The following is a 12,484-nucleotide window of genomic DNA, read 5'->3' as shown; positions in this document are numbered from 1 at the left end:
TATACAGTCCATGGAATTCTCCAGGCCAAAATACTGGAGTGGGTACCCTTTCCCATCTTCGGGGGATTTTCCCAACCCAGGGATCGAACTCAGGTCTCCCACATTGCAGGCTGATTCACTAAATATTTTGCAATTTTAATTGTCAATTTAGCCTCAATAAAAATAAAAAATGTTCTAAAGTTGTTTGCAGAATTTATAAATATCAAAGTTGATTATCATTTTCCCCTTTGCTCTGTCAATAATTGAGAGAGATGCATCGAGATATTTTATTGCAGTGGCAGATTCATCTATTTGTCTCTCCAGTTTTGTTAAAATGTTTACATATTTAGAAACTATTTTATTTAGTTGTTTTAAAATGCTATGTCTTTTTGAATAATCGAAATATTCTCATTTGATCCTGAACTTTCTTGTTCATAGTAATTCTTTTTGTGTGTGTGTTAATCCAATTTGTACCCTTTCACATCACTAAGATTGATGTACCTGAGCTCCAGACCCATTCCTAGAATTAAGCTAATGGTATCAACATCACCTGAGCATGGGGATTCGTAATGGAAGATGTATATTTTCCAAGAGTATTAGGGTTTTTATTAAATGCACTAAATAATATAACAGTCTCTAAACTGAAGCCACTCTTCTCTTTCCATCTTTGGCATGGCATCCTTTGTCCAGGGTCCTTCCTTCGTTGGAATTAGAAACCATATTTAAGTGCCACATGGCCTATACAACCTTCATTTCTGGGTCTGCACTGAAGTGGGAGGATCTGAGGCGAGTTGCGGTAAGATCTAGTTCTTTTCCTCCTTGTCGTTTCCCTGCTGCTGCTGCTGCTGCTGCTAAGTCGCTTCAGTCGTGTCCGACTCTGTGCGACCCCATAGACGGCAGCCCACCAGGCTCCCCCGTCCCTGGGATTCTCCAGGCAAGAACACTGGAGTGGGGTGCCATTTCCTTCTCCAACGCATGAAAGTGAAAAGTGAAAGTGAAGTCGCTCAGTTGTGTCCAACTCTTCGTGACCCCATGGACTGCAGCCCACCAGGCTCCTCCACCCATGGGATTCTCCAGGCAAGAGTACTGGAGTGGGGCGCCTAAGCTACAACAATTAAGATGATAGTGTGTTGCTTTTCCCAAAAGTATTACTCCAGACTCTTAACTGGGGGAAATATGACCTCTTCAACTTAAAAAACTGATTGTAGAGGAAGTGTTAGCAATTGGCCTTCAATCCTTCTTGACAAATACCAAGCCAACCTCACTGTTTACATACACTTACATTTTAATTTTTTATTTCACTGAAATCTCTGTTTACAACAGTTTTATTTTATTGTTCTAATAGATCTGGAAAAGTTGTGGATAGCAGAAGTGTGTTAGATCTTTCTATCCAAGTAGGATTCTTACCAGATGACAGATATCTAGGAGTCTGTCAGCTTTCACCAACTTCTCTTAAACACACTGATATGTCCTTTCATAGAAAGGGCATGAATGAAGACAGCAAAGATCCCATTTAGGCTGAGACTAAGACAGATACAAACCCTCCAGATGTCTTTCATTTAAGGCCAAGGCCAGCATCCTTTCATGTTTTAGGTCTCACAGAATCATATATACCAAAAGCTTCAGTTTTTAAAGCAGAGATTTACAGAGTCAACACAAAGAAGTGAAGCAAAAACTGACACAGGCACAATAACCTTTCTCCTTCTTGCAGCTTGGGATAAGAACCTCTTCAGTATCATTATTATTATTATTATTATTATTTTGCTAAACTGAAAGGCAATTGCTTCAAAGGTCTTATTGCTCATGCAATTGCTTCAAAGGTCTTATTGCTCATCACTGCTCATAAATTGATGTTTTTGGATGATAGGAAAAAATATCACTATGCACTATTCCCATTTTAAAGCAATCTGCATCTGTGTCAGGGACCCTGATCCATCTAAGGTGCCTCTCTCAGGCATCCTTATCACCAGTCCTTCTCGAGTGCACTCTCTCTCTCACTGGAATTCTATGACACAACCATGAGCTGTCAAGGTGGCTCAGTGATAAAGAATCTACCTGCTATGCAGGAGATGTGCTATACGCAGGTTCAGTTCTGAGTTCGGGAAGATCCCTGGATTAGGGATCTTCTACTCCAGGGCCACCTACTCCTCTATTCTGGCCTGGGAAGTTCCACGGACAGAGGAGCCTTGAGGGCTACCATCCATGGGGTTGCAAAGAGTCAAGACACGACTGGGTGACTGAGCATGCACCAGGTGACAGAATCCTACGAAAACCCCGAATGGGAACAGGCAAGCATTGCCCATGCAATTAACAAGGCAACTGCTGTTTCATCTTGAAGAATAGGTGGACTCTGCAGAAGCGTGCCTGATCATAGCCAACCCTCTGTGCAGTGATTCACACGCTGAAGACTCTTCAAACATTATGAGGTAAGAAGCCGGCACTGTGTCTTATATGCTCAGATTCCGGTCTTCATTTTCTCTCCTTTAAAATAAAGCCCAGTACCTAGGACTAAACAGGTGTCATCTATCATAGCACAGAGGATTCATCATATTCCAGGTTTCTGCCTTATTTTTTGCCCCCAGAGACAGCAGATGTATGAAAAAAAGGAAGTCAAAATAGAGTTTCCTGTACGTTGATGTGCTTTCCCGCTTACTTTCCTGGCCTTCTATGTGAATAACAACTGTGTAAATTTAAAAAGCAAACATACAGATAACTGACAAACTGTTCAGATGGCGCCTTTCTCACTAACGTCACCTCAAAAATAAAGACAGCAAGTGTGATTTGTGAACCTTATTCAGAGACTTTGTTTACTGGGGTTTTTTCTAGGAGTCTTAGTGAAAGGTTGTGTGTGGTTCAGTAGGGTGCACTTCTGACTTTCGGCCATATTTTCAAGATGGCTATGGATAGTGTTACCATCCTGAACTGAACTATCCATGAGCAGGAGCTTAATTTGTGGTGACAGATTTAAATGATCATTGCGATGGCAATACCATTGTACCTAACCCAGATAACCTGTCGGCCCTCAGAGCAAAATAAATGCATATAGCTGAAGGTGACTCTACAAAAAGCAAGGAACAGCTGAGAAAACTGCCCTATGCAGTAATTATGAGAAGGATCTTAGTTTCTTATTTTGTAAAAGTTGTTTTGAGAAAGTTGTGTTAAACAGTCTATGAGCTACTTCAACGATAGACAGCAATTCGGTCCCTATTTTTTTTTTTAATTAATGTGTTTGAGTTTGAAAGCTACAATGTATGCAAATTCCTCAAGAACTGGTCCCAGATGACCACAATCTCTTAATACCAAGAGGTGACCTTACCATAGATATAATTTGCTAAGTCACTAAAATCATAGTATTCTTCCACATGCATGCTAGTAAAGATCATAACAAAAAACTTTGTAATATGCACTTTTCCTATACTTATGCACACATCAGTTTAACTTTGAATTGAATTATATTACAAAGATGTTAGACATGGCACATCACTAATGAGAATATTTGTTGTTTATGTAGGGTGCTGTCTATCAAGAACTATTACCCTAACACCAGGGTCATCATACAGATACTTCAGTCCCATAACAAGGTATTGCAACATTATAGCCTGTTAAGTCTCCTCCTATTTTGGTCTACAGACCTAGATGAACCTTCGCGCCTCCAAGTAATAAATGAACTTACTATTTTCTAGTGGGTCTACACACAAAAGGTTTTTGCCAGTTGTAGGTGAAATTGGGAATCTCATTAAGATTATTAATCACATAAAAATGTCAATTTGGCAAGAGTTATGTTTATATACTTTAAAAGCTGCCTGATGGTCTGGAATCCGGTCATCCTGAATTTAGATGCTGACTCAGATCCTTCCGTTCGGGTCACTGACAGGTCTTGACACAGCCTTAAATACTGAGAGCCACTAAAATAAGTAGGCAGGTTGGACAAAGGTTTGAGAGACAGCCAAGGGCTAGGGCAGGGTTGAACAATGAGATTCGTCTACTGCGTAAGTCCACTCATTCAAGGACTAGGAGAGATGGCTATTTTTTCTGATGCATAGAAACCAACACAGAGAGTCAAATAAAAGGAAGAAACAGAGGACTATGTTTCAAAGAAAAGAACAAGATTAAACCTCAGGAAAAAAACTAATGAAAAGAAAAAAAATAAATTAATTAATTTAAAAAAAAACTAATGAAAAAGAGAAATAAGGACATGCACAAGACTGAAAATGAGGGGGTGTAAAAATATATTACATGCCAATGGGAAACAGAATAAATCTGAAGAAGCTGTACCTGTATCAGACAAGATAGACTTGAAAACAAAGACTCTAATCAAATTAAAAGAAGAGCATTACATATGATAAAGGGGTCAATCCAGCAAGAGGATAGAACATTTGTAAATATTTATGACACCAACATAAGAGAGCCTAAATTGATGAAGCACATGTGAAGAAATCTAAAGGGAGGAACAGACAGCAATACTCTGTTTTGCTGAAGTACAGTTGATGTAAAATGTCATATTGGTTTCAGGTATACAATATTCAATATTTGTATAGGTTGTGAAATGATGTAGTAATTCAGTATTTTTATAGATTATACTCCATTTAAAGTTGTTTCAGAATAATGGCTATATTTCACTCTGCCGTACAGCATATCCTTGTTGCTTATCTACTTTATACGTAGCAGTTGGTATTAAGAGAATTCCCTGCCCCTGTCTTGTCATTCCCTCCCTTTACCCACTGATAGCCACTAGCTTGTTATTAGCTTGTTTTCTGTGTCCATGAGACTGTTTCTCTTACTTTCTACCCTGAAACAGGCCTTTCTGCCAAAGATCCCCAGCTGGAACTGGAACACTGGCGACAACATCATCTGCTTTGCTGAACTAACGCTTGGATTCATCGCCCAGGGCTGCTTGGTGCCAGGCTTGTGTACCTTCCTGACGTCTCTATTTGTTGAGCAAAACAAGAAGGTAACCTTGTAAACTGATGTTGAATCTTGGCTCTGTCCCCATGTCCTCCTAAATGTAAGAACAGATAGAGAAAATAAAAATTTAGGAAAGCAAGAAGGCCCCAAGAAATGAGATTTGGCTTCTACTTAAGCTGAGAAGGGATTGAGAGGTCTGGATTGAAGTCCCAGGCACCACACTGACCTTAAAGAAGCTGTTTATCTGATTCTTTCCCAAGAATTATTATTGTTGTTTAGTCACTATGTCATGTCTGACTCTTTTTTTGCCACCCCGTGGACTGTAGCCACCAGGCTCCTCTGTCCATGGGATTCTCCAGACAAGAATCCTGGAGTGGGTTGCCATTTCCTTACCCAGGGGATCTTCCTGACCCAGGTATCAAACCTGCGTCTCCTGCACTGACAGGTGGATTCTTTGCTGCTGAGCCACTGGGGAAGCCCTTACCTAAAAATATTTACTTGCAAAATAGAAACCATAACTCTGCTTCCTGCTTGCACTCCATGATATTATGAAACTAAATGTACTCATAAATCTAAAAGCACATTGAGTTACTGAAGATAGAAATATAAAATAAATAAATAAATAAATAAATATAAAATAAAACGTATTAGTGGAGATTTCATATGTTAACAGATAAGTTAAATACAAAGTAATGGACAATAATAAATATTTTCATCAGAGAAATAATTATACAAATAATCATTAAAATTTAATTTTACAGATTACTTTGGGGCATTCTATGCAGTAATAATAATAGTAGCCACATGTTGAATGTCTACCGTGTGTCATACATTTTAAATACATGATGTTTCAGTCACAAAAAACTAAACAAACTGATCACACAGACCACAGCCTTGTCTAACTCAATGAAACTATGAGCCATGCCATGTAGGGCCACCCAAGATGGACAGGTCATGGTGGAGAGTTCTGATAAAATGTGGTCCACTGGAGAAGGGAATGGCAAACCACTTCAGTATTCTTGCCTTGAGAACCCCATGAACAGTATGAAAAGGCAAAAAGATTGATGCTGAAAGATAAACTTCCCAGGTAGATTGGTGCCCAATATGCTACTGGAGGAGAGTGGAGAAATAACTCCAGAAAGAATGAAGAGATGGAGCCAAAGTGAAAACAATGCCCAGTTGTGGATGCAACTGGTGATGGAAGTAAAGTCCAGTGCTGTAAAGAGCAATATTGCGTAGGAACCTGGAATGTTAGGTCCATGAATCAAGATAAATTGGAAGTGGTCAAACAGGAGATGGCAAGTGTGAAGATCAACATTTTAGGAATCAATGAACTAAAATGGGCTGGAATGGGTGAATTTAATTCAGATTACCATAACATGTACTACTGTGGGCAAGAATTCCTTAGAAGAAATAGAGTAGACCTCATAGTCAACAAAAGACTCCAAAATGCAGTACTTAGGTGCAATCTCAAAAATGACCGAATTATCTCTGTTCATTTCCAAAGCAAACCATTCAATATCACAGTAATCAGACTCTATGCCCCAACCACCAGTGCCGAAGAAGCTGAAGTTGAACAGTTCTATGAAGACCTACAAGATCTTCTAGAACTAAAACCCCAAAAAGATGCCCTGTTCATCATAGGGGACTGGAATACAAAAGTAGGAAGCCAAAAGACACCTGGAATAATAGGCAAGTTTGGCCTTGGAGTACAAAATGAAGCAGGGCCAAAGCTAACAGAGTTTTGTCAAGAGAATGCACTGGTCATAGCAAACACCCTCTTCCAACAATGCAAGAGAAGACTCTCCACATGGACATCTCCAGATAGTCAATACCAAAATCAGATTGATAATATTCTTTGCAGCAAAGATGGAGAAGCCCTATACAGTCAGCAAAAACAAGACTAGGAGCTGACTGTGGCTCAGATCATGAACTCCTTATTGCCAAATTCAGAAATAAATGGAAGAAACTAGGGAAAACCACTAGACCATTTCGATATGACCTAAATCAAATCCCGTATGATTATACAGTGGAAGTGACAAATAGACTCAAGGGGTTAGATCTGATAGACAGACTGAAGAACTATGGACGGAGGTTCATGACACTGTACAGGAGACAGTGATCAAGACCATCCCCAAGAAAAACAAATGCAAAAAGGCAAAATGCTTGTCTGAGGAGGCCTTACAAACACCTGGACAAAGAAGAGAAGTGAAAGGCAAAGGAGAAAAGGAAAGATAAACCCATTTGAATGCAGAGTTCCAAAGAATAGCAAGGAGAGATAAGAAAGCCTTCCTCAGCGGTCAGTGGAAAGAAATAGAGGAAAACAATAGAATGGAAAAGACTAGAGATCTCTTCAAAAAAAATTAGAGATACCAAGGGAATATTTCATGCAAAGATGGGCACAATAAAGGACAGAAAAAGTATGGACCTCACAGAAGCAAAAGATATTAAGAAGAGGTGGCAAGAATACATGAAGAACCATACAAAAAAAGATCTTCATGACCCAGATAACCATCATGGTGTGATCACTCACCTAGAGCCAGACATTCTAGAATATGAAGTCAAGTGAACCTTAGGCAGCATCACAATGAGCAAAGCTAGTGAAGGTGATGGAATTCCAGCTGAGCTGTTTCAAATCCTAAAAGAGAATGTTGTGAAAGGGCTGCACTCAATATATCAGCAAATTTGGAAAACTCAGCTGTGGTCACAGGACTGGAAAATGTCAGTTTTCATTCCAATTCCAAAGAAAGGCAATGCCAAAGAATGTTCAAACTACTGCACAATTGCACTCATCTCACATGCTAGCAAAGTAATGCTCAAAATTCTCCAAGCTAGGCTTCAATAGTACGTGAACCAGGAACTTCCAGATGTTCAAGCTGGATTTAGAAAAGGCAGAGGAACCAGAGACCAAATTGCCAACGTCCGTTGGATCATCAAAAAAGCAAGAGATTTCCAGAAAAACATCTATTTCTGCTTTGTTGACTACACCAAAGCCTTTGACTGTGTGGATCACAAGAAATTGTGGAAAATTCTGAAAGAGATGGTAATACCAGACCACCTTACCTGCCTCTTGAGAAATCTGTATGTAGGTCAAAAAGCAACAGTTAGAACCAGACATGGAACAACAGACTTGTTTCAAATTGGGAAAGGAGTATGTTAAGGGTCTATGTTGTCCCCCTGCTTATTTAACTTCTATGCAGAGTACATCATGAGAAACGCTGGGCTGGAAGAAACACAAGCTGGAATCAAGATTGCCAGGAGAAATATCAATAACCTCAGATATGCAGATGACACCACCCTTATGGCAGAGAGTGAAGAGGAACTAAAGAGCCTCTTGATGAGGTGAAAGAGGAGACTGAAAAAGCTGCCTTAAAACTCTGCATTCAGAAAATGAAGAGCATAGCATCTAATCCCATCACTTCATGGCCAGTTGATGGGGAAACAGTGGAAACAGTGACAGACTTTCTTTTCTTGGGCTCCAAAATGACTGCAGATGGTGAGTGCAGCCATGAAATTAAAAGACACTTGCTTCTTGGAAGAAAGATATGACCAACCTAGACAGCACATTAAAAAGCAGAGACATTACTTTGCCCATCAGAGGTCCATCTAGTCAAAGCTATAGTTTTTCCAGTGGTCATGTATGGATGTGAGAGTTGGAGCCGAAAGAAAGCTGAGTGCCAAAGAATTGATGCTTTTGAGCTATGGTGCTGAGAAGACTCTTGAGAGCCCCTTGAACTGCAAGGAGATCCAACCAATCAATCCTAAAGGAAAGCAATCCTGAATGTTCATTGGAAGGGCTGATGATGAAGCTAGAGCCTCAATACTTTGGCCACCTGATGCAAAGAACTGACTCATTGGAAAAGACATGATTCTGGGAAAGACTAAAGGCAGGAGGAGAAGGGTACAATAGAGGATAAGATGGTTGGATGGCATCACCGACTCAATGGACATGAGTTTGAGTTCTGGGAGTTGGTGATGGACAGCAAGGCCTGGCAGGCTGCAGTCCAAAGGGTTGCAAAGAGTTGGATAGGACTAAGTGACTGAACTGAACTGAACTGATGTTTCTCTCAGTATTTCAAGGGAGTATCCCAGTTGTGGAAGCTAACTAGTTGACTGTATAATAAGTTAATGAGTAACAGACAGAAAATTGTCTGACTTGCAGTCTTACTACTGTGCCCTGTGCCTCTGGCTGTTGGAAGTCTACTCCCCGTCTCCTACATCAGGTCTTTTGATACCTTTGCTTGAGACAAATTAAGTGGCTCAATGGACTACCAGGATGAAATATGATAGCACATAGCATGGCCTTCCAAATGCCATCCCCATGAAGCGCTTCCAGGAAAGATATTCTTAATGCTCAGCTGGGTCTGGAAAACTCAAGGTTTCCCCAGAGAGTGATCTTTCTCTCCATCTAATTATGCATCCACATTTGACCCTTCTTATGCTCAATTTTCTTTCTGACTTCTCTTTGCATTTTATTTCCTTTTTTCAAATAATTTTTTTTTTAATTGGCATTCCTTTTCTGGTCCCTTCTCCAGTACTGTAAAGAAAAAGCAAAAGAAGTGAAACATTCAAAAGATACTCTGGCCAGCAAAATGCTCACTGGAAACCACAGAATTCCTTCTGTGAATATAAGGAGATGAGGCCTCCCAGATGGCGCTAGTGGTAAAGAACCCGCCTGCCAATGCAGGAGACACAAGAGATGCAGGTTTGATCCCTGCATGGGAAGATCCCCTGGAGGAGGGCATGGCACCCACCCCAGTGTTCTTGCCTGGGGAATCTCACTGACAGAGGAGCCTGGTGGGCTACAGTCCATAAGGTCGCAAAGAGCCCAACACAACCGAAGCGACTTAACACATAACACGCGCATATACAGAGAAGTAGAACTGGCCATCAGGCAGTAAGAATGAGCCTTGGTGATGCTACAGCAAACAAGCTTTAACCTACCAACCTAGACAGCATATTGAAAAGCAGAGACATTACTTTGCCAACAAAGGTCCATCTAGTCAAGGCTACGGTTTTTCCAGTGGTCATGTATGGATGTGAGAGTTGGACTGTGAAGAAGGCTGAGCGCCAAAGAATTAATGCTTTTGAACTGTGGTGCTGGAGAAGACTCTTGAGATTCTCTTGGACTGCAAGGAGATCCAACCAGTCCATTCTAAAGGAGATCAGCCCTGGGTGTTCTTTGGAAGGAATGACGCTAAAGCTGAAACTCCAGTACTTTGGCCACTTCATGTGAAGAGTTGACTCATTGGGAAAAAACGCTGATGCTGGGAGGGATTAGGGGCAGGAGGAGAAGGGGACGACAGAGGATGAGATGGATGGATGGCATCACCGACTCGATGGATGTGAGTTTGAGTGAACTCTGGGAGATGGCGATGGACAGGGAGGCCTGGCGTGCTGCGATTCATGGGGTTGCAAAGAGTCGGACACGACTGAGCGACTGAACTGAACTGAACTGAGTGGTCACTGTGTGTGACCCAGAAAGTGGCTGGTGAGGACATTGTCTTTGCCTGTGAGTTATAAGCTTAGAAAAGCGAGAGTTAACTGCAATATCTGCTGTGGTGACTGTGATTTTACTCTCCATGTCTGGAGAAAATAGAGGGAGACCTCTACATGAAGACTTTGTCTCCTCCATGGAAATACAGAAGGTACAGATGTACAACCTGACCTGTTGTGGCTTTGTTTTCTGTCCTTGTTTGTTGTTGGTTTTTCCTACGGTTTGTTTGTCTAAGTTGGAACCTCCTCAGTGATGATGGTCACCTGTCAATATTCATACGGTGGCTTCTTGAAGATAGGAATTAAGGGAGACTTGGGGTCATGATCATTTGTTGATCAGGGAGTTGAAGTCTGAAACCCCCTTTCAGGAATTCTAAACTGGTCAGAGTCAGGGCAAAATTTTCCCATGTTGTACTCGGCTCTGGTGCTTTAGATTCTGTAATTAATTGAATTAATTAACTAAAATTAATTCAATTAATTATTAACTTAAATTAATTAAACCTATTAACTTGGATTTAATGATCAGGATGCCACTGTCTTATGGCCCACTTTGCTCGGATGAGGCATTTAAACTTTCTCTGACAATTTCTGCATCTGCAAAATGAGACTTGCTAATCCCTGGTGGCTCAGAGGTTAAAGCATCTGCCTGCAATGCAGGAGACCTGGGTGCGATCCCTGGGTTGAGAAGGTCCCCTGGAGAAGGAAATGGCAACCCACTCCAGTATTCTTGCCTGGAGAATCCCATGGATGGAAGAGCCTGGTGGGCTACAGTCCACAGGGTCGCAAAGAGTCGGAGGTGACTGAGCGACTTCACTTCACTTCAGTCTACTCGTAGGCTTCCCAGGTGGCGCTAGCGGTGAAGAATCCATCTGCAATGCAGGAGACGTAAGAGACATGGGTTCGATCCCTGGGTTGGGAGGATCATGGGGAGAAGGGAATGGCAACCCACTCCAGTATTTTTGCCTGGAGAATCCCATGGACAGAGGAGCCTGGTGGGCTGTAGTCCATGGGGTTGCCAAGACTTGGGCATGACTGAAGCAACTTAGCACACAATCTACTTGTGACCTGATTTTTCCCAGGTATTGGGTTAATATTTGTAAAACTTCTGAGCAGTCAGACTAGAAAGCCTTGGGTCAGTGCCACATACTCTGACTCTACTGATCTATATTGATTATATGGTGAGAAATTGAAGTCCGAGTAGCATTTCTGGTTGCTTCTAAGCACAGAGCATTGCCTTAAACTTAAACTTGGTTTAGATTTAATCCAACTGATTTACTTGAACTCCTTGACTCTACTGTCCAAATCCCAAATCTGTCTTGTCTTCCTGTTTCTTTTTCTAATTTAAAAAAAAAAAGACTCAAGAAATCTTCATGTCTATGGTTATTATTTGGGCCATATGCTCAGTTGTGTCCAACTCTTTGTGACCCCATGGACTGTAGCCCACCAGCCTCCTCTGTCTATGGGATTTTCCAGGCAAGAATACTGGAGTTGGTTGCCCTTTCTTCTGCCAGGAGATATTCCTGACCCAGGGATCAAACCTGTGTCTCATGTCTCCTGCATTGCAGGCAGATTCTGTACCTGCCAAGCCATCAGAGTTTTACTTTCTTGCAAAAACTGGAACCTTTGGGTTGGCAGCACTAAGCCAGGTTCTGTAGTCAATGAAGACTTAAATCGTGGCCTGAACTGCCCAAGGAGGTGAGCTTTCCTCACTAAAGGATTTTAAGAAAGTGGGAGGGGACATCCTGGTGGTCCAGTGGTTAAGAATCCGTCTTCCAATGCAGGGGATGCAGGCTCAGTCCCTGGTCAGGGAACTAAGACCCCCCACGCTGGGCCTGTGCACTAAAACTAGAGACCTTCATGCACCTACTAGAGAGAGCTCGTGCACCACAGTGAAGACCCAGTGAAGCTAGTCATAATAGTAATTTTTTTTTAAAAATGGGAAAATACAGGAGAGCCTGCAGCTTGGGACTCGGATGAGGTATGCTAGAAAGAAGTGGTCCTTTTTAGCAGGGCAGATTTTTTTGTTCATCTGTTTCTTTTTGTTTTTTTTTTTCTTCCTAAACCACAAGATGGCCATCTGAGGCATGTTTCTGGGCTGGCCTTA

The 12,484-nt window shown here is 41.5% G+C and overlaps 1 protein-coding gene across 1 annotated transcript in view; it reads left to right on the top strand.

Annotated features, from left to right (window-relative positions):
• Positions 1–12,484, top strand: part of KCNU1 (potassium calcium-activated channel subfamily U member 1) — a 143,480-nt gene that overhangs the window by 43,581 nt on the left and 87,415 nt on the right. The window contains exons 11-14 of the mRNA XM_005698822.2: positions 670–775; positions 2,323–2,405; positions 3,491–3,560; positions 4,778–4,930. Of these exons, the coding sequence (XP_005698879.1) occupies positions 670–775; positions 2,323–2,405; positions 3,491–3,560; positions 4,778–4,930 (412 nt within the window). The remainder of the gene's footprint in view (positions 1–669; positions 776–2,322; positions 2,406–3,490; positions 3,561–4,777; positions 4,931–12,484) is intronic.

The sequence above is a fragment of the Capra hircus genome, chromosome 27 (assembly GCF_001704415.2).
Source record: "Capra hircus breed San Clemente chromosome 27, ASM170441v1, whole genome shotgun sequence".
In the NCBI taxonomy this organism is placed as follows: domain Eukaryota; kingdom Metazoa; phylum Chordata; class Mammalia; order Artiodactyla; family Bovidae; genus Capra; species Capra hircus.
This window is presented reverse-complemented; position numbering and strand designations above follow the sequence as displayed.